At 42.4% G+C, this 15,746-nt stretch overlaps 1 protein-coding gene and 1 non-coding gene across 2 annotated transcripts in view; both read left to right on the forward strand.

The window, feature by feature from the left end:
- The first annotated feature begins 3,174 nt into the window (after positions 1-3,174).
- On the forward strand, positions 3,175-3,246 carry TRNAE-UUC (transfer RNA glutamic acid (anticodon UUC)). Its single transcript has one exon. It is a non-coding gene; the product is annotated as a tRNA-Glu (tRNA).
- Positions 3,247-5,342: 2,096 nt separating this feature from the next.
- The window catches only part of RBM39 (RNA binding motif protein 39), a 30,796-nt gene continuing 20,392 nt past the window's right edge, over positions 5,343-15,746 (forward strand). Inside the window, exons 1-4 of the mRNA XM_021536661.3 lie at positions 5,343-5,635; positions 8,779-8,841; positions 10,687-10,736; positions 13,631-13,825. Of these exons, the coding sequence (XP_021392336.1) occupies positions 8,791-8,841; positions 10,687-10,736; positions 13,631-13,825 (296 nt within the window). The 5' untranslated portion in view covers positions 5,343-5,635; positions 8,779-8,790. The remainder of the gene's footprint in view (positions 5,636-8,778; positions 8,842-10,686; positions 10,737-13,630; positions 13,826-15,746) is intronic.

Here is a 15,746-nt window from a genome sequence, read left to right on the forward strand (position 1 = left end):
TAGGCAAACCCTTTTGAAGGCTGTTCTGTGTTAGTTTTTTAAACATCTTGGAGATCTACTAAGCAGATCAACTCAACCAACAGGTTCTCATATTTTGAGTGCTGTGCACTCAGACTGGGTGCTGACAACTTGAACTTGTACGTCTCTGTCCATGTACCTCTGAGGCTGCTCATTGTGAACAGCTGCTGTTAGAGGAGAGTGTAAACACTTGGGATTACACCAGAGCAGTGTCTCAGGGGACTACTCCATGCAACCTGCAGGTAGTCCCCCAGAACAGCGCATCTGCAGAAGGTCACGGTCAGCCCCACCATGGTGGGGCTGTCTCATGGGTAGCCCAGACTGTTGAGCATGTCATAGGGATGAGGCAAGTCTGAGGTCAACCTGGAAAGTCAGTCTGCAGGCTGGGATCAGCATGAGGCCAGTGATGGTGACCAAGGACAGGCCCAGCCCATAACAGGTCTGTACTAACAAGGCAGAGCTGAGGTTAGGTCAGGCAGGCAGGCTCCAGCTCAGGATCAGAGAGACTCTGGGCTGGGCATGGCCATGGGCATGGGCACATTGGTGAGAGCACTGGAGACAAGCACACCTCAACACAGCTCAGATGGGGACTGAGGGTCCAGGGCTGATGTGAACTGGGGCTCCTGGGCAGGGCTGGAGTGCAAGCCCTAAGTGAGGCTGGCCTAAGGGCTTGTTAGTGCTTTTGGGAACCTGAGAACACCTTCACAGACAGGTGAGATTAATAGGATGAGAATGGGCAGTTGAAATAAAGCCAAAGTTCTGCCTCCCCAAGTCCTGATCTTCAGGGATGGTTAACAAAGGAAAACCTTTGCTCTCCTCTCACATGCAATTCCTAAGCAAGCAAAAGTGGAGGGGCGTATATGCAGGCACTGCTGCTCATATTGACATCTCACTAAGCCTTCTGGAAGGAGACAGAGATTCATCTAGTTCTGAAACTAGAAGAGAAGCTCAGAACAGGCAGGTTGATACATAGAAGAAGCTCAAATCTCTCCACCACCACTGTCAAGTCCTTGGGGAGCAAATTTCCCCCTCATGTCAGAGACAGACTGTTGGAACTCAAAATGTCTCTCAGACATTTTTAGACGTTCCAGGCCTTGGTCAGAAGCATTTTGGATCCCGGCCCGCAGCTGGAAACAGCTGTGATTTTGAGTTTGAGCCATGGAATGAGTTACCAACTTTGAAGGTGGAACAAGCGGTCACAAAGGGTTAGATAGTATAGTAAAAGTAGTTACAAAACAGAAGGAAAATTTTTTTTGTATTGTACAGGGGGCTTTTAGCACCTGTACAGGAGGGTTTTTACTTTGTACAGGGGGGTCAGAAGTTCTAAGATGGAGGAAAAGTGGGCTGATCCTGTTCTTCCTCCTTCTTCTTCCTTGCCTCCATGTTCTTGGTGATGCTGGCATTCACAGATTGGTTTAGAGTACAAAAGCACTTCGTAATATAGGTAGTAGGTATTGGGGGAAAACTGTAAACATGTTATACGTAACATATCATATAAAAGATAGCAGCAGCCCTGGGCGGGGGGAGAGAAGAAGAAGACACCGGACAGTCAGGGTGTCAGGAGTGTGTGTGTGTCTGTCTGGGCTGCTGATCAAATAGCTGCAGCCTGAGAAGACAATCTTTTAGATAACTCGCAATAAACTGCCTTGAGACGGAACAACAAGAGGCTGTGGAGTCTTTCTTTGGAAGCTCGGGTTGGAGGAGAGACTTCACCACCACACGAGACCCCAGACCAAGCCCGGGGTTCTCACAACAGACTAAGATCATGGTGTGCCAAAAAAGCTGGGCTGTCTGGCTGTCAGCCAGTCCTTGTCCATGTCTTTAGCAACCTCATGCAGGTCAGTGGGTTGTAATTTGGATCCATGCAAGGAAACAGAATCTGCTCAAATCTACCTTCTGTAGTTACTGTCAGATTAATTTGATAGTTTATAACCTATTCAGGATTTTCTCTTCTGGCATATGGACATGGTCCATATGCCACCTATGCCATCTTCACATTTTGAAGGGTGTTTTATCTTTAATTTAATATTTCCATAACCTTTTTTATGGTTCTTTGTAGCCATAGCTTTTTTCTTTGTGGTGATACAAGTGTTATGAGTAATTTTAGAATCCTCATGCTTCTTGCAACCATGGTATCATTTTGATTTATTCATTTTTTAATAACCTCTTGAGGTAGGAATTTATTTGTTGATGTTGTTCTTTCAATGTCACAAGATTTAATACATTATACTCACTGTTATGCATGACTGTTGTAACAGCCCTTCACACAACTCAGCATTAAACCCAATTGCTTCTTTTATGTTCTCCAACCAGCTGCTCCAGAAATCAAGCCTTTGTGATATCTAAATGTAGCAAGCACATAATATGCTGATGTGACATTTACTCACTTGGTGTGGGTGTAATTGGAGACTTTTCATAATGATGTTTTCTGCCTTGGTAGCAACTCTGACCTCCTAAATACATTACTGTCACCACCACTGGTTTTACACTCTTCACAATAGTCCTAACTCTCTCCTTTGCCTATTTAGGTGTGAATTTTCCACATATTCCATTTTTCACAGTTCAGTGTTACATATTGGAAGATTAAAATGGTTTAAGTACATTGATTCTGAAGTTTCTTCAACAATCCAGCATCACTCCTCCACATGCTCAATAGTCAGTTCTTCCTGCACATCTGCAGCCAGCCACTTCAGTGTGCCACCTGTTACCTGCATTCTACCAGTGTATGATAAGGTTGTTTTGACTACTTCTTGTAGTCAAAACTGGGTAGTGCAGTTGTTCTGCCTGCTTTTGTCGTTGCTCAGATTTGTTTCAGAGCACACCGGTAGCTGATACAAAGTTTCTGTGCCTTTTTAGGCCATACTTCATTTGTTCATCTTCCCATTAGCAGTTTCCTACTTAAGTTTTGTCAACCTCCAACCTCATCTTTTAACCGAGGGAGTGGCCCTGCACCCCCCACCCCAGTGCCTGATCCTGACCAACGGTGCGGGCAGAGGTCAACGAGCAGTGAACGGTGGTCAGCGGGCAGGGGGCAACGAGCGGTGGGCATCGCGCAGCACGGACATGCAGCGACGGAAAACGCAGCGAGCAGGGAACCACGCTGAAACGCTGCAATGCAGGAATTAGTGGGCAAAGGCCAAAACTAGTGGTGTGCGATCCCACATGGTCTAGCGGTTAGGATTCCTGGTTTTCACCCAGGCGGCCCGGGTTCGACTCCCGGTGTGGGAAAGTGTAGACTCTTTTCTTTTTTTTTTTTTTTTTTCGGTCGCCTTTTGGTTGTAAATTCTGCGCGATCCTTCCTACCCCTCGCAGCGCGGGTAATTACAAAAAACTCCCGCCCGCAACCCTGGCACCTTAGGCGAACGAACTTCCTGGCGCGAGTACAGAGCCAGGTTTAGAGGAAGGAACACCAGCGATAAATCGCCATTATGTCTCAGCACTGCAGAGCCAGTCTGTCCAGATCAAGCCATCCCACAAATAAGAAAACGTTTTTTAGGAAATGTGGTACTGAGAGCTTCCGCTCAGCTCCAGAAGTGAATCCAGCCAAACGTGTAGTGACCACACCAACAGCCCTGCGGAGATGAGTGTCGACAGCCGATGAGCCGGGGCATTGCTGTGATACACAGGGTCTGACAACAGGGCTGGACGTGCAGCTATTTGCTACTCCAGATCCCTCATTAGCAACCTTCACCTTCTCTGAGTACTGTAAGCGTGAGGGTGCATCTTTTCTCCCACACTGCCTGGGTGCCAGCTAAGGGCAAGTGGTGTGTTAGTGGAATATACAAAAAACCCCATGTCTGTGCACTCCTTCCAGAGCCTGGCTCCACAGGTAAATGATGACAAGAGAAGCCGTGGGTAAATCCACCAACATGAGCTTATGCACATACTTCAGTCGCAATCACAAGGTGAGGGAACAAGGGACATGGAGGTGGTTAGACCAGACCTGGTGGCTAACTGGAAGCCGAGGGGTTAAGGGAGAAGCAGCCAGAGCAGTGTATGGGAACATATACAATAAACCTCATTTTCTCTGTGAGAAGACTAGTAATTTTGTTTACAACCAAACTGTACAGAAATTATTAGGTTGGAAAAAAAACTATTATAGTCATGCTTGGTTTTTCATTTTAAACAGATAATTTTTCCTAAATGTTCCAAACTCTACTAGTTGACCACTTCATCTTAGAAAAACTTGGACACTCCAGGCAAGAACTCCAGGATCATTTTCTGCTATTAACATTTCAGGAACTTTGTTAGAAATTACATTAAATGAGACAGTAGACTGGGATTTTCAGAAAAATTATAATTTCAGGAGGAAAAGTTTGTTTAGAATTTCTCTTTACGTTGTTTCAGATTTCTAGAACAACAAAACACCAACCTAAAATTCCCCAGCAACAATTTATTTCATGCTGACTGCAGGAGAAAACTCACTTAATGCTTTCTGTCCTACCTTGAACAATTGCCCCAAATGTATTATTAAATTTAAATACAAATTAACCATTCTGTGAACTCTGAGGGAAACAAATCACTATTAATGAGACAAGAGGGGCTTTTTTTCACAAAATACAACTTCCCTTCTGAGTTAAGCTTCAAGGCTCCAGCAATCTGCAGTGGCTTGGGCCAAAAGCTGCACCAGAAGAGCAGGTCATTGACAGATTTGCTTGGAATTGAACTGGCTAAAAAATCTGCAAGACACTGCTAGCCCATGAAGGAATGTGTAGTTTCTGGCAGAAGGCACGACTGAACACCTTCGGGCATTGTTAATCTGACTGAACTACACCAAGCCCTCAGCCAAATAGGCGAAGACGAGACTGCAGACCCATTAAATCATCTCGTCAGCACAATCTCTGGTGAAGGAACACAGTAACTTCATCCTCCTCTTCACTCCATAACCTAATCCATTTTAGATTGCCGGAAACAAGAGCCTATGAAAGGCCTCGGCATGGGGTGCAGGAACGTCCTGAAGGATCTGGGACAGGGGTCTCCCACAGCTAGGGAAGGAACGGGTGCTCCGAACGCACCGGAATCCCACAAGCCCGCAGGCACCCGCGCCACGAAAGCACTTGGGCGGCGGCGCTCGGCGCAGCCCGCAGGGCCCGGGGCCTCTCAGAGCCACCCTCAGAGCCGCCGCCCGCGCCACGGCCCCTCCCGCCGGGCGGCGGGCGCGCGTGCCAGCCCTCGCGAGAGAGCGGCGGCGCGTGACAAGGCCACATGCCTAACCAAATCTCGCGAGCATTTGAGCCACTGCTTCCGGGCTCGATATCTCGCGAGAGACAGCGAGTCCGAGCGTGCAGGGGCTTGTTTGGACGTGCGTCTCGCGAGAGCCCCTGCGCGGTGCGCTGGTCACCCCCGTGCCGTGCGCGGAGCTGCGAGCGGCCGGACGCCATTTCGGGAGCAGCCTCGGAACCATAGACGGGGCCAGACCGGCACCGGGTCCGACTCACGGCCGCGCCGCCCCTCGCCGCCCGCTCCTCGGGGCTGCCTGAGCGCCGCCGTCCATCCGGACTTCTGGAGAAGGTGCTCAAGCCCTCGGGTCCGTTCCGCACAGCCAGGGCAGTGACGCCGGAGCCGCCGCTGCCGGATCTCGGGGCCCTAGCGAGGATCGCACTGCCCGCGGCGCAAGGTAACTGCGGGTTGGCCCTGGGCCCCGCCGCTGGGCGAGCGGCGGCCTGGTCCCCCGGGGGCTCCGGCCTGGGCGTCTGCGCCCCTCCCGCTGCCATGGCCGCCTCGGCCCTGCCCGCGGGGCCGCTTTGCGCCTCACTGGGGCCAGAGCGCCCGGTGATCCCCGCCCCGCCACCGGGCTCCGTGCGGTTTGGTTGCTCCCGTGGCCACGTCGCGGGCAGGCCCGGCTGCCCCGCCCCGGCTCCCCCCACTCCAAGCTCTTTCTGTCTTCCCGCGATGGCGCTGTGCGGAGGGACCGGGCGTGAGCAGCTGCGGGGCCGTTGGCGCAGCGAGACGGGGTGGAGGTGGGGGAGCGGCGGGCGGGGAGTGAAGGCCTTTGGAAGAAGCGAGGTGGGAGGGCGGCCGCGGCGGGGCAGCCAGCGCTGGGCATCACTGTTTCTGGGAAAGCGAATTCGCTCCGCTCGATTGTGTCAGGAGCATGTGAGAATTGAGAGAATTGGGAATTGCAGGCTGGGGACCTGCCCGCAGACATACGGGTCCTGCTGAGAGGTTAGCTCCCCTTCTGAGGCGTCGGAATCCTCTCTAAAGTTTACTGGTGCTCTTCCAGGACACCACATGCAAAACGTGTCGAATTGTCTGTCATTCGTTGGATTTCTAAAACAAATAATTTTGAGAACGGGATCCTTTAAAATTCCTTTTATCTAATATAGTACAGCAGAAAGAGAGTGATTTGTTTCAAAATAGAGATTAGCTCAGTTGCAGTAAATTTCATGTCCCTTTACATTTTCTGTAGATCCACGAAGTTTCAAATGTAGTTAATTCCTTTTTTAGCTTGATGTTTTGGCTTTTTTTTTTTTTTTTTTTTTTTTTTTTTTTTTGTGTGGTGTTTTTGTTTTCTTGTTTGGGTGGTTTTGTTATTTTTCCTGTCTACAAGCAAATTAGTCATATATAGCTTTTGTGAGAAAGCTGAAAGGCTTTTAGGAAAATTATTTGGAGCGTTCATGTTTAATGAAAGATACTTCAAAAACTGTCAGGATTTTCTAGTAATTTGAAATTATTAGCGCTTTAATTTGTGGGTTTTTTTAAAAATACTTCCAACTTTGTATGCATCATATGCATTACATGTATGCATTTCAGGGCTGTCAACAGGACTGTGTTATACCTAGAGAGAAGGTACTCTGATAACATGGTATTGCCCCAGTGGAACTGTTTTGTAAAGAGTACAAAGATTGCAGATTGCTGGGGTGAGGCCAAAGGTGCGTTCAGCTCAGCAGATTCAATGATGGTGGCCAGCAGTAAATGCCAAAAAAAGAATGAACAGCGCAGTCACACGTTGACAGTTCTCTCTGTGTGCACTTAGTTAGTTGTGGTTCAGGGTCACGAGGTGTGCCTTTGTTTTATGAAAACCTTTTTCTTTAAACTTTTATGGGTTTTTTGTTTGTTTGTTTTTTAACATTGTGTGTGGTTTTTCTTTGTTAGGATGCACAGTGCTCTTCAACAGCGAGTTCAATGGCTAAATGTTTTGTTAATAAGGACCATTGTTTTGAATCCACTGGATGATAGTTCATTCACTCATTATTTGGGTGAATGCAGTAATAGTCATTCCCTCTGCACTTTTGCATGCAATTCAGGATTTGATGGTCCCTATTATGGTCACCCCTCTTCAGGATGAAGAATTCCTCCCCAAGTTTAGCCCGATATGTTGGCTAAATTACACATCTGGAAATGTAATCTTGGGTGGGAGTTGTCACCGGTGGGAATTTTTTTGTAGAATTCTGGTTTTGCATTTTTCATGCCCTTAATCATACTGATACACTATTTATACTATGTACTGGTAGAACAGCTGTGAATTAAATCATGTGCACGTATGTAGATGGCTTGAAAAGCTGACTATAAATACTGTAGTATAAAGTAAAATTGAGCCATTACACTTAAAAGAAGGACAGTCGTATCTATAAGCAATAACATCATAGTTCAACAATTTGAAAATTAGGTTAGTGTGCCTCCCTTAAGTATTGAGTGTGAACTTCTGGTGTTGTGATCCTGCTTGAGGATGGTGTTTTATTCTAGAAGGTATCCCTGGGCCAGGGTCAGATGTGCTGCAGCGTTGGTAAAGCATTCTCAATTATGACATTATAAGTGACTGGTGTAAAGGATCTTGATGTGTTAGAGCATTTTTGTTATTCTGCCGAAGTTTCTGGACAGCACAGTTCTACTGCCTGTAGACAAGGTGCAAGATCTAACCTGTATAATTAAAAATCCATTTTATTTTGCACACACAAATTTTCAGTGTTAGGCTGTCAGGCTTGGATCTAGAGGACTGGCCATTCTGGAGCTGAAGAAAGAAAAAGAAGAGAAACTTCCACTTAGAGATTTGAGGAAGTTGAATATCTTAAGTTTAATGCCAAGAGTCTTGAGGGGTGCTTAATAGCATATCTGCATAGGGAAAGGAAAGCAAGTGTCAAAGTGATTCATAGTATAGGGGACATAAACTTATATTAAGGGGTTGAAATTGGAAAATAAGAGGAGCAGCTAAACCCAAAATGTCTTTGGTGTCAAGTGTTTTCTGGTGTGGTGGATGTTTTTGTTTTGAGATGTGAAGTTCCAGACTGGATGGACTTTGTGTGTGTTTTAGTAGCTCCTAGTGCTGGAATCATAACTGTTTTCCTGTGACCCCTGTTAGGGAGGAGGCTGCAGTTCTTAAAGCACCGTGGTGTCCACATGCTGAGATTGGTAAATGGTGGTGGCAAAGGCTAGGAGCTGTGAACTGGTTTGCCTGATTGTTCACTGTGCTTTGCTGAAGCTGTAGCACTTCTCAAGATGGCCACCAGAGCTGTGTTTCTCTGTCATAAATAGGCTGCGCTCTTTGTTTTGAAAGAAATTCATGGAATGCCTCTGGGTTTCCTCTGGCTAATGGTGTTCAATCACATTTTGTGTTTTGCAGCTATAATTACTTTGCACACATTCATTACCATCTCATTGGGCAAAACTTCATTCCAGTTTTTGTTGCAGATACCTACTGAATTTGTAAATGTGAATTAGTGAATTTGAGCTAATGCAGTGATGACCTCTTAAACAAAAGCTTTTGGAATTTAAAGTGCAAGGGTAAATTCCAACTCAGGTGGAATTTGCTTCTTCTTTCAGGTGTTCTGAAAAATGGCTGATGATATTGATATTGAAGCAATGCTTGAAGCTCCTTACAAGAAGGTGAGAAAAAAATATGCCAGTGAGGTCCTGTTTACCTTAATTTAGCATTATTCATGAAACTACTGCTGAACTGTAAACTAACATCCCTGGAGCCCTCATGATTTATCTTATTGGACATACATTACATGTAACTTTCAAGTTTATATATTCTGTTAATGTAATTATATTGTGCAGTAGTTTCACTTCAGCGTGATGAATAAATGCCCATCTATCTCTCTTTGTAGACTTGCCTAACGATATCTCACCTCTACTCCCATGAATTCACCTTTGATTCCAGTGTGAACTGTCAATCATAAGGTAGTAATTGAGTGACGTATCGCTGTACCGTGGTCCCCTAGGTTAAAAAAAAAAAAAAAACCATCAAACACAATCAAAACAAAACAAAAGAAATCCACCCAGAAACCAACCAAACAAAACCAAAACAAACCCCAAAAACCAAAATCCTAAAACTTCCTCTAAAATTGTGAAGTCTAGTTTGGTATAGCAACAAGGTGAATGCAGTGGTTTGGGAAAACAGCGGGGTTCCAAGAATAACCTTTTCACCAGTCCCATAGCAAGTAAATATTTGAACAAATCTGCTCAGTGTGAGAAGAGTGGGACTTGCTTTTAATGCAGAAGGCTGCTGGCATTAATCTTTCAACAGGGCAGATGAAAATCAATTGCTGAGTGAACGAATTTACAGAAATTCTTGGATCCCTGAATAGAATGTTCTTAGCAAGTAAAAGACAATATCACAGTCTGCAGTATCATTCTAAAATAAGCTCTTGTGTTCTTCTGTCCTAGTTGTTTAATTAGGAAATGTCAAATTTTCTTTGAAAGTTTTATCAATTAGCTTAGTGATGTCTTTCACTTAAACCAGCAGCAAATGAATACTGTCTTTTTTTGTTTTCCACCAGATGGTGGTGAGGTGTTAACAGACTGCATGCTTCAGCACTGATTTTGAAAGAAATGTATATAATTTTAAGTTGCCTAGGAATTGTACTTTTGATGTAAACAATGTGATGAAACTGTAAAGCCAGTATATAAGTTATACAGCAGCTATTGTTAGTCTGTTCTGCAGTGTTTATTACAACCATGTCATGAATTTTGGATGAGCATTTGTAAGTTTCAAGTGGTATATTTAGTTAATGTAATACTTAGCAGTTATGTTTACATCTTGAGGAGAAATTTGTGAACTGTTGTGTTAAAATTTTTGTGTCCTGGCTTAACATGGATATTTTCCATGTAAACAGGTATGGAAATAGGGAATGTTTAGGCTGGACTGGTGGATTATTGATGGCTTTCTTGGGAGTCGACGTTACTAAAGCAGTGTGAATCCCTGTTTGCTTCAGGGCAAGATGTGTGACAGAGGTGACATCAAGCTCTTACAACCCTTCAACGAAAATGAGTGAAGATCTCGGGAATGGCATCGGTCACAGGAAATCAATAGTGGCTGGCTGCTAGTGTAGCCACGGGGCTTAGGCAGAGATATAGCCTTGGTATTGATCAGAGGGGCTCGCAAACACCTCAGACTTCCTCCTAAACTTTATAGAAATAACATTTAGTCACATGAATGCTGAATTCTACAGGATAACTTGCTCTCTAAACCATGTAAGGAAGTATCTACAATTTAATACACACTCTTAAATGATGTAAGTCTTGTATTTTGTAATTGTATGACTTAAATTTAAGCAGCAAAGCGGTTAAACATGCCTACCTAAATTTTCTAAAGCTTTCCACATTAAACAAGTAATTTAGTATTAAAATTTTTGTTTTTTATTTTCTTATTCCTATTCCCATTACCCTTTGACCACTTGAAATATTTCCGCTTCGTCCTCACGATGTTCTTCTATCAACTCTGCTTAGGATGAGAACAAATTGAGCAGTGCCAATGGCCATGAAGAACGCAGCAAGAAGTAAGTATTTTCTCAGTTGTGTCTATTTGGGTAGAGGCTCCTGATTTTTGTGGATTTGTGAATCCATGTCAGTGGTGTTTAAGGAAATTGGAAAAAGTTTCAAATTTGCAGTTGCAACAATTTGGAAATTTTGTTTACAAATGTAGTTAATACCCTTTGCAAGTGATGTAATCAAAATTGCGGAAACATTCACCTAGCATCAGGTAAAAATACAGACTTAGTATATTCAGCATATTTAAATTATTTTAGTTACTTTAACTATGCAATGAATTTTGCATTTTAAAAATTATTTCTTGTAGAATTGTGGTTTGGAGCAGTGGAAAGCAGTTAAAGACACCAGTGCTTTCTTAAAAGTGTTTAGGGTGTTGAATCGCCTTGCTCTATTTTCTGTGTCCCTGCCCTTTGAAGACATCTAAATTTATAATACAAGTTTTTAAAAAACAAAAGTATAAGCCCACCTTTCTCAGCAAGCATAATTCCAGGGTATGTGAACACCTGCTGATACCCAAAAGATGTGTAGTCTGTAAAATAAATTCCTTACCTTACAAGCATAATTTGGTGAAGAGGTGGTTGATGTAAGAAGAAAAATTACGAAGTTGACAAAACAGTAAAAAGTTAGCTGTGTATTACAGAAATGCACTAAAGTCAGCATGTATGCTGTTGTCACCTTCTGAAATCATACAGATGACATGCTGAAGTACTCCGAAGAAAGTTTTTTCTCAAGTCTATAAATATTTGGGGAATTATAAATCCCATTTCAAGGTCAGACTTAGGTTGGAATCAAATTATCTAAGATTGATTGTACCTTTTATTTGTGTTCTAAATAATACAATGAAAATAATTTTCATGCTAACTACTGAGACCTCTAAAACTCCATCAAAAACAGCTGCTGTCAATATTCTTAAGCCCTAGAAGTTAATTTTGGATTAATTCTTGTTCCCTATAATCTTTAGATAACTATTTTGTTTGTGATGTGACAGTGTATTCTGTCAATGAAGACAAAGGTGTATGTAGGTTTGCAAGATGTCTTGCTTTTCTTTAAATAATTGAATTGTGTCCAAGTGGTATTTTTTACCTACTTCAGTTGGGCTAATACTGAAGTAAGATTCAAACTGTTAGGAAAATCTGCAGCAAACATCAGCAACTTGAAAATAAATTACAATATGCAGCTTTCAGTAATTGTCAAATCATACTTAAGTGTCCATTTTATTAATTGGAAGAATTAAGGATCTGCATTTTTACTGGATGTCTATACTGTAGGTCCAGCTTAATTGTGATTTGAAGGCAGAGCATGGATCTGGACTGCTGGGAGTCCTTGTCTGCGAAGTAGGTTTCCTCTGTTGGATAGGGAGCAGCTGCTGTCATTGGTGAAGAGTGGCTACAGTTACTAGTTACTGGTACTGGTCAGTATAGGAGCGTCAGGGAGTATTTTTCAGAGCTATTTTAATAGTGAGTGATTTAGGGTTTTATCTTGGGGAAATGTTGGTAAATTATGGATCCTAGAGGAGAGGGACAGTGTGTGCCTAACCACACAAACTGCATTACAGCAGGAAGTGTGGTTAAGTGATTCTGATGACACCACACAAAAATAGGGAACTATCATAAATTGTGAAGCTTCTGAATATCAGGTTTTGATGCAGATGCTTCTCTGTCCATACAAAAATATTAAAGAAACTAATGGACTATGGCAGATAAGGAAAAAAAAAAAAAAAGAAATGGTGTTTAAAACGTAATTGCAAAATGTTTGTCTTCAGAGATAAATACCAAGATAGTTTGAATGGGCCTTCCTAGTTGGAGATTGGAGAATAAAAGCTATTAATAATTGGTTCAGTTAGATGTGGCAGGTGAGAGATATTTTTACTTCAGAAATTGAAACTGACTAGAAGTCTTAGTTTATACATGGCCACAGAAAGCCACAGAGAGGAATCTTTTGTAATCCACATGGCCTTTTAAAAGAACTTTTAAGAGTATGAGTGACCATGTTGAGAAAAGATTATATCTGCAATCAGAAGGCCCAAAAGGAGGAAGAGGAAAAATTCACTGACAAAGGATGTTTCAAACTTCGAAAGTTTAGCAGCAAAGTTCATTGTTTTGCTGTCTTAAGTAATGGCTTGAGCACCTGGTTTAACATGTATCTTTTATATATGTACATACAGATATATTTTAGAAACTAGGAGACTAAGCTTTGGTGGTCTGAGGCTGAGATGGAGGAAAAAATCTGAACAATCCAAAAATGCAGTAATGGAACAGTTGCTCACTGTACTTATTTTTCAAATATGAGGTATAATTGACATACAGATTTTAGAAGATTCAATTTTCTAAGTAAATTGGTAAAGTTACAAAAATCTGCAGTTTGCCCCAAACCTCTAACAGTCAGACTTAAAAAAGCAAGTGGCTTATGAGTGGGAGTAGCAAGTAGGAAGCTAAACTCTTAAGCAGCATGTTAAAGAGTATTGGCAGGGACTATTAAGCGGAAAGAGCCTTCCTTTCCTCCAGACTTGCCTCTTTCTTTCTTTTATTATTGTGTTTTGTTTTACTTTGCTATATAATTTATTCTTAAAATCATGAAGTATGTTTGAACACCAGATGAAGTATTGCAACTGCTGTGTACTAGGTCTAACCTAGGAAGTGGGTTTTTAGTCCTTTTACTCTTCTGAAAGCATTCTCTAGCAATTAAAAATTTTGAAATAAAAATGTGCTGTTGCGGACTTTGTGGCTCATGAAAGGAGATTGCTGACATGCTTAACCACTCATTTAACAATAAAAAGCAAAAATACCAACAGTAACAACAATAAACTTTTCCCATCAGTGTTTGTGACATCAGAGGAACTGTGGAATGTGGGTAAATAACACTGAACTATGTGTGTAACTGAAGTTGCACTTTTCTTTGTCAGGAGAAAAAAGAGCAAGAGCCGAAGTCGAAGCCATGACAGAAAGAGGAGCAGAAGTAAGGAACGCAAGCGGAGCAGAGATCGGGAACGGAAAAAGAGCAGAAGCCGGGAAAGGAAACGGAGCAGAAGCAAAGAACGCAGACGCAGCCGGTCTAGGAGTAGAGATCGCAGATTCAGAGGCCGCTATAGAAGTCCTTAGTAGGTTATTTGTTCAGAATTGCATGTGTGCTCTTCACTGTTACAATGTGAAAGGCTAAAGTTTCACTCTCTGCTTTCTAAATTGGTCAATAATTATCATAGAAAAGAAAGTGAGATGTTAAGTTTGAAGAATGTTAGTAAACACAGAGTGTAAAAGAAGATAGTAATATTCCTTTTCTAGTTTTCATTTTTGGCCAAACACAGAGATGGGAAAGCAAATGAAAGAATGTGTACTGAGTGGAAAACTTAAGTTCATCACAAAATCAATAGAGCAACCAAATTCTCTCCACGTCCTGAGTATTTAAAGTATATGAACTTGATGGTTTAACTGTCAAAAAATTAATAGTAGTCTGTTAATTTGGTTACAGGCTCATACTCTTGGTTTTTTTTAGGTATTACTAAATATTTTTACTGTCTTGCTGTTCTTGAACATTAACTCCATAAATGGATAGTCACACAAATATATTCCATGTATATGCATCCAGACTGGAGCATCTTGTCTTAGTCATGCCCATGTGTTGCAAATTTGCCCTGCTTTTTTCTCAGACTCGTTTAGAGGCTGACAAGAATTCTTTAGTTGCACTCAGCTATTTAGCTTGCTAAAACTCCAGTAATAGGTAGTTCCAGGTGTTTGTAAATCAATTCTCAAAAGCTATTTTTTCATCAGTATAATTTCTGATGGTTTGTACCATGGCTCTCCCCTTTGCTTCCCATCGCGTCTTTCTGCAGAAACTCAGTGAGAACTGGGCTGTATGCTTGACTGTCATTGATTACCTGAGGCTGTTGTTTGTCTCTGCTGTTGTCCAGGTCTCATCTCTGTTGTCAAATCTTGAAATGCAAGATAATTTTGAAAGAAGGAATTTGAAAAGGATGTATTTTTTAAATCATGACATACAATGCCATCCATGATAGAGAAATCTCTCAAGATGTTTGAGCAGAGTGTTTACCTTCTGCTAAATTGTAGGCTTGTGCAATTTTTTGAACATGAATGTTTTTCTTGAGGCTTTTTGTACTCTTGGACTACAAACTTCCTGAAGTCTCAGGATCTCTCTCTGCTAAGTCACCTGGATGTTGGCATTTTCGTAATGAAAACCTGCTGCAGTTCCTGGCTCCTCCAAGGTGCAGTGGCATCTTGTGCATCATCAGTCCTTGTGTATGTGGGGATGATAATATATCAGCCCTGCTTTTCTTTTGTCTTGAGTATCAGAACTTCTGTACGCTGCTCTAGACTTCCGCTGTCAAGATTTCAGCAGTGCAGAGTTGTTTTCCTACAATTCTATCGCATGTGTAAGATTACAGTAGCTGGTTGGGTTATGCCAGTGCCACTGTTGTGGCTCAGAGTACAGAGGACCTTGATCAAAAACTTCAGCCTTCTGTATATGGAGCTTGCTGTTATCCTTCCCTCCAGTGCAGTGTTGTGTGGAGAGGATGTCCTTTGTTTAATCTTGGATGTCCTTTGTTTAATCTTGCATTCTTCCAGCTATGTCGGAGGGTTTTATTCTTTGTTTTTCTTGTTGTCATTGGGTGAGAAGGTTTTTCACCTGGAGAAATTTTGGAGTTCCAGTGTCCTAGTCTTCCAAAATAATTTCTTCAAGTAGAGGTTGAAAGTATTGATGTTACTACAATAACCCATGCCTGTTTTAATGCACTGAGATATATTATCCAGAGAGATAAGTAGTTGTGAGGGGTCTTTTTTGCTATCCTGACACTCTCCCATAGCTGTTCTGGATGATTGCTCTGGTGTTGAGACGCAGTGAACAAGAAGCAGTGATAATGTAGTATGCTCTGAGGATACATAGTTGTCCTTATTCATTTGATAGTTTGTTCACTGCTTCAGTTGGCAAATCATTGCTTTCATTTAACCAGGTAGAATTCTAGTGTCTTGAGATGGTTTTGTGGAAATTTTTTGTAGGGCAAGGAC

Source organism: Lonchura striata, chromosome 17 (assembly GCF_046129695.1).
Source record: "Lonchura striata isolate bLonStr1 chromosome 17, bLonStr1.mat, whole genome shotgun sequence".
NCBI lineage: Eukaryota > Metazoa > Chordata > Aves > Passeriformes > Estrildidae > Lonchura > Lonchura striata.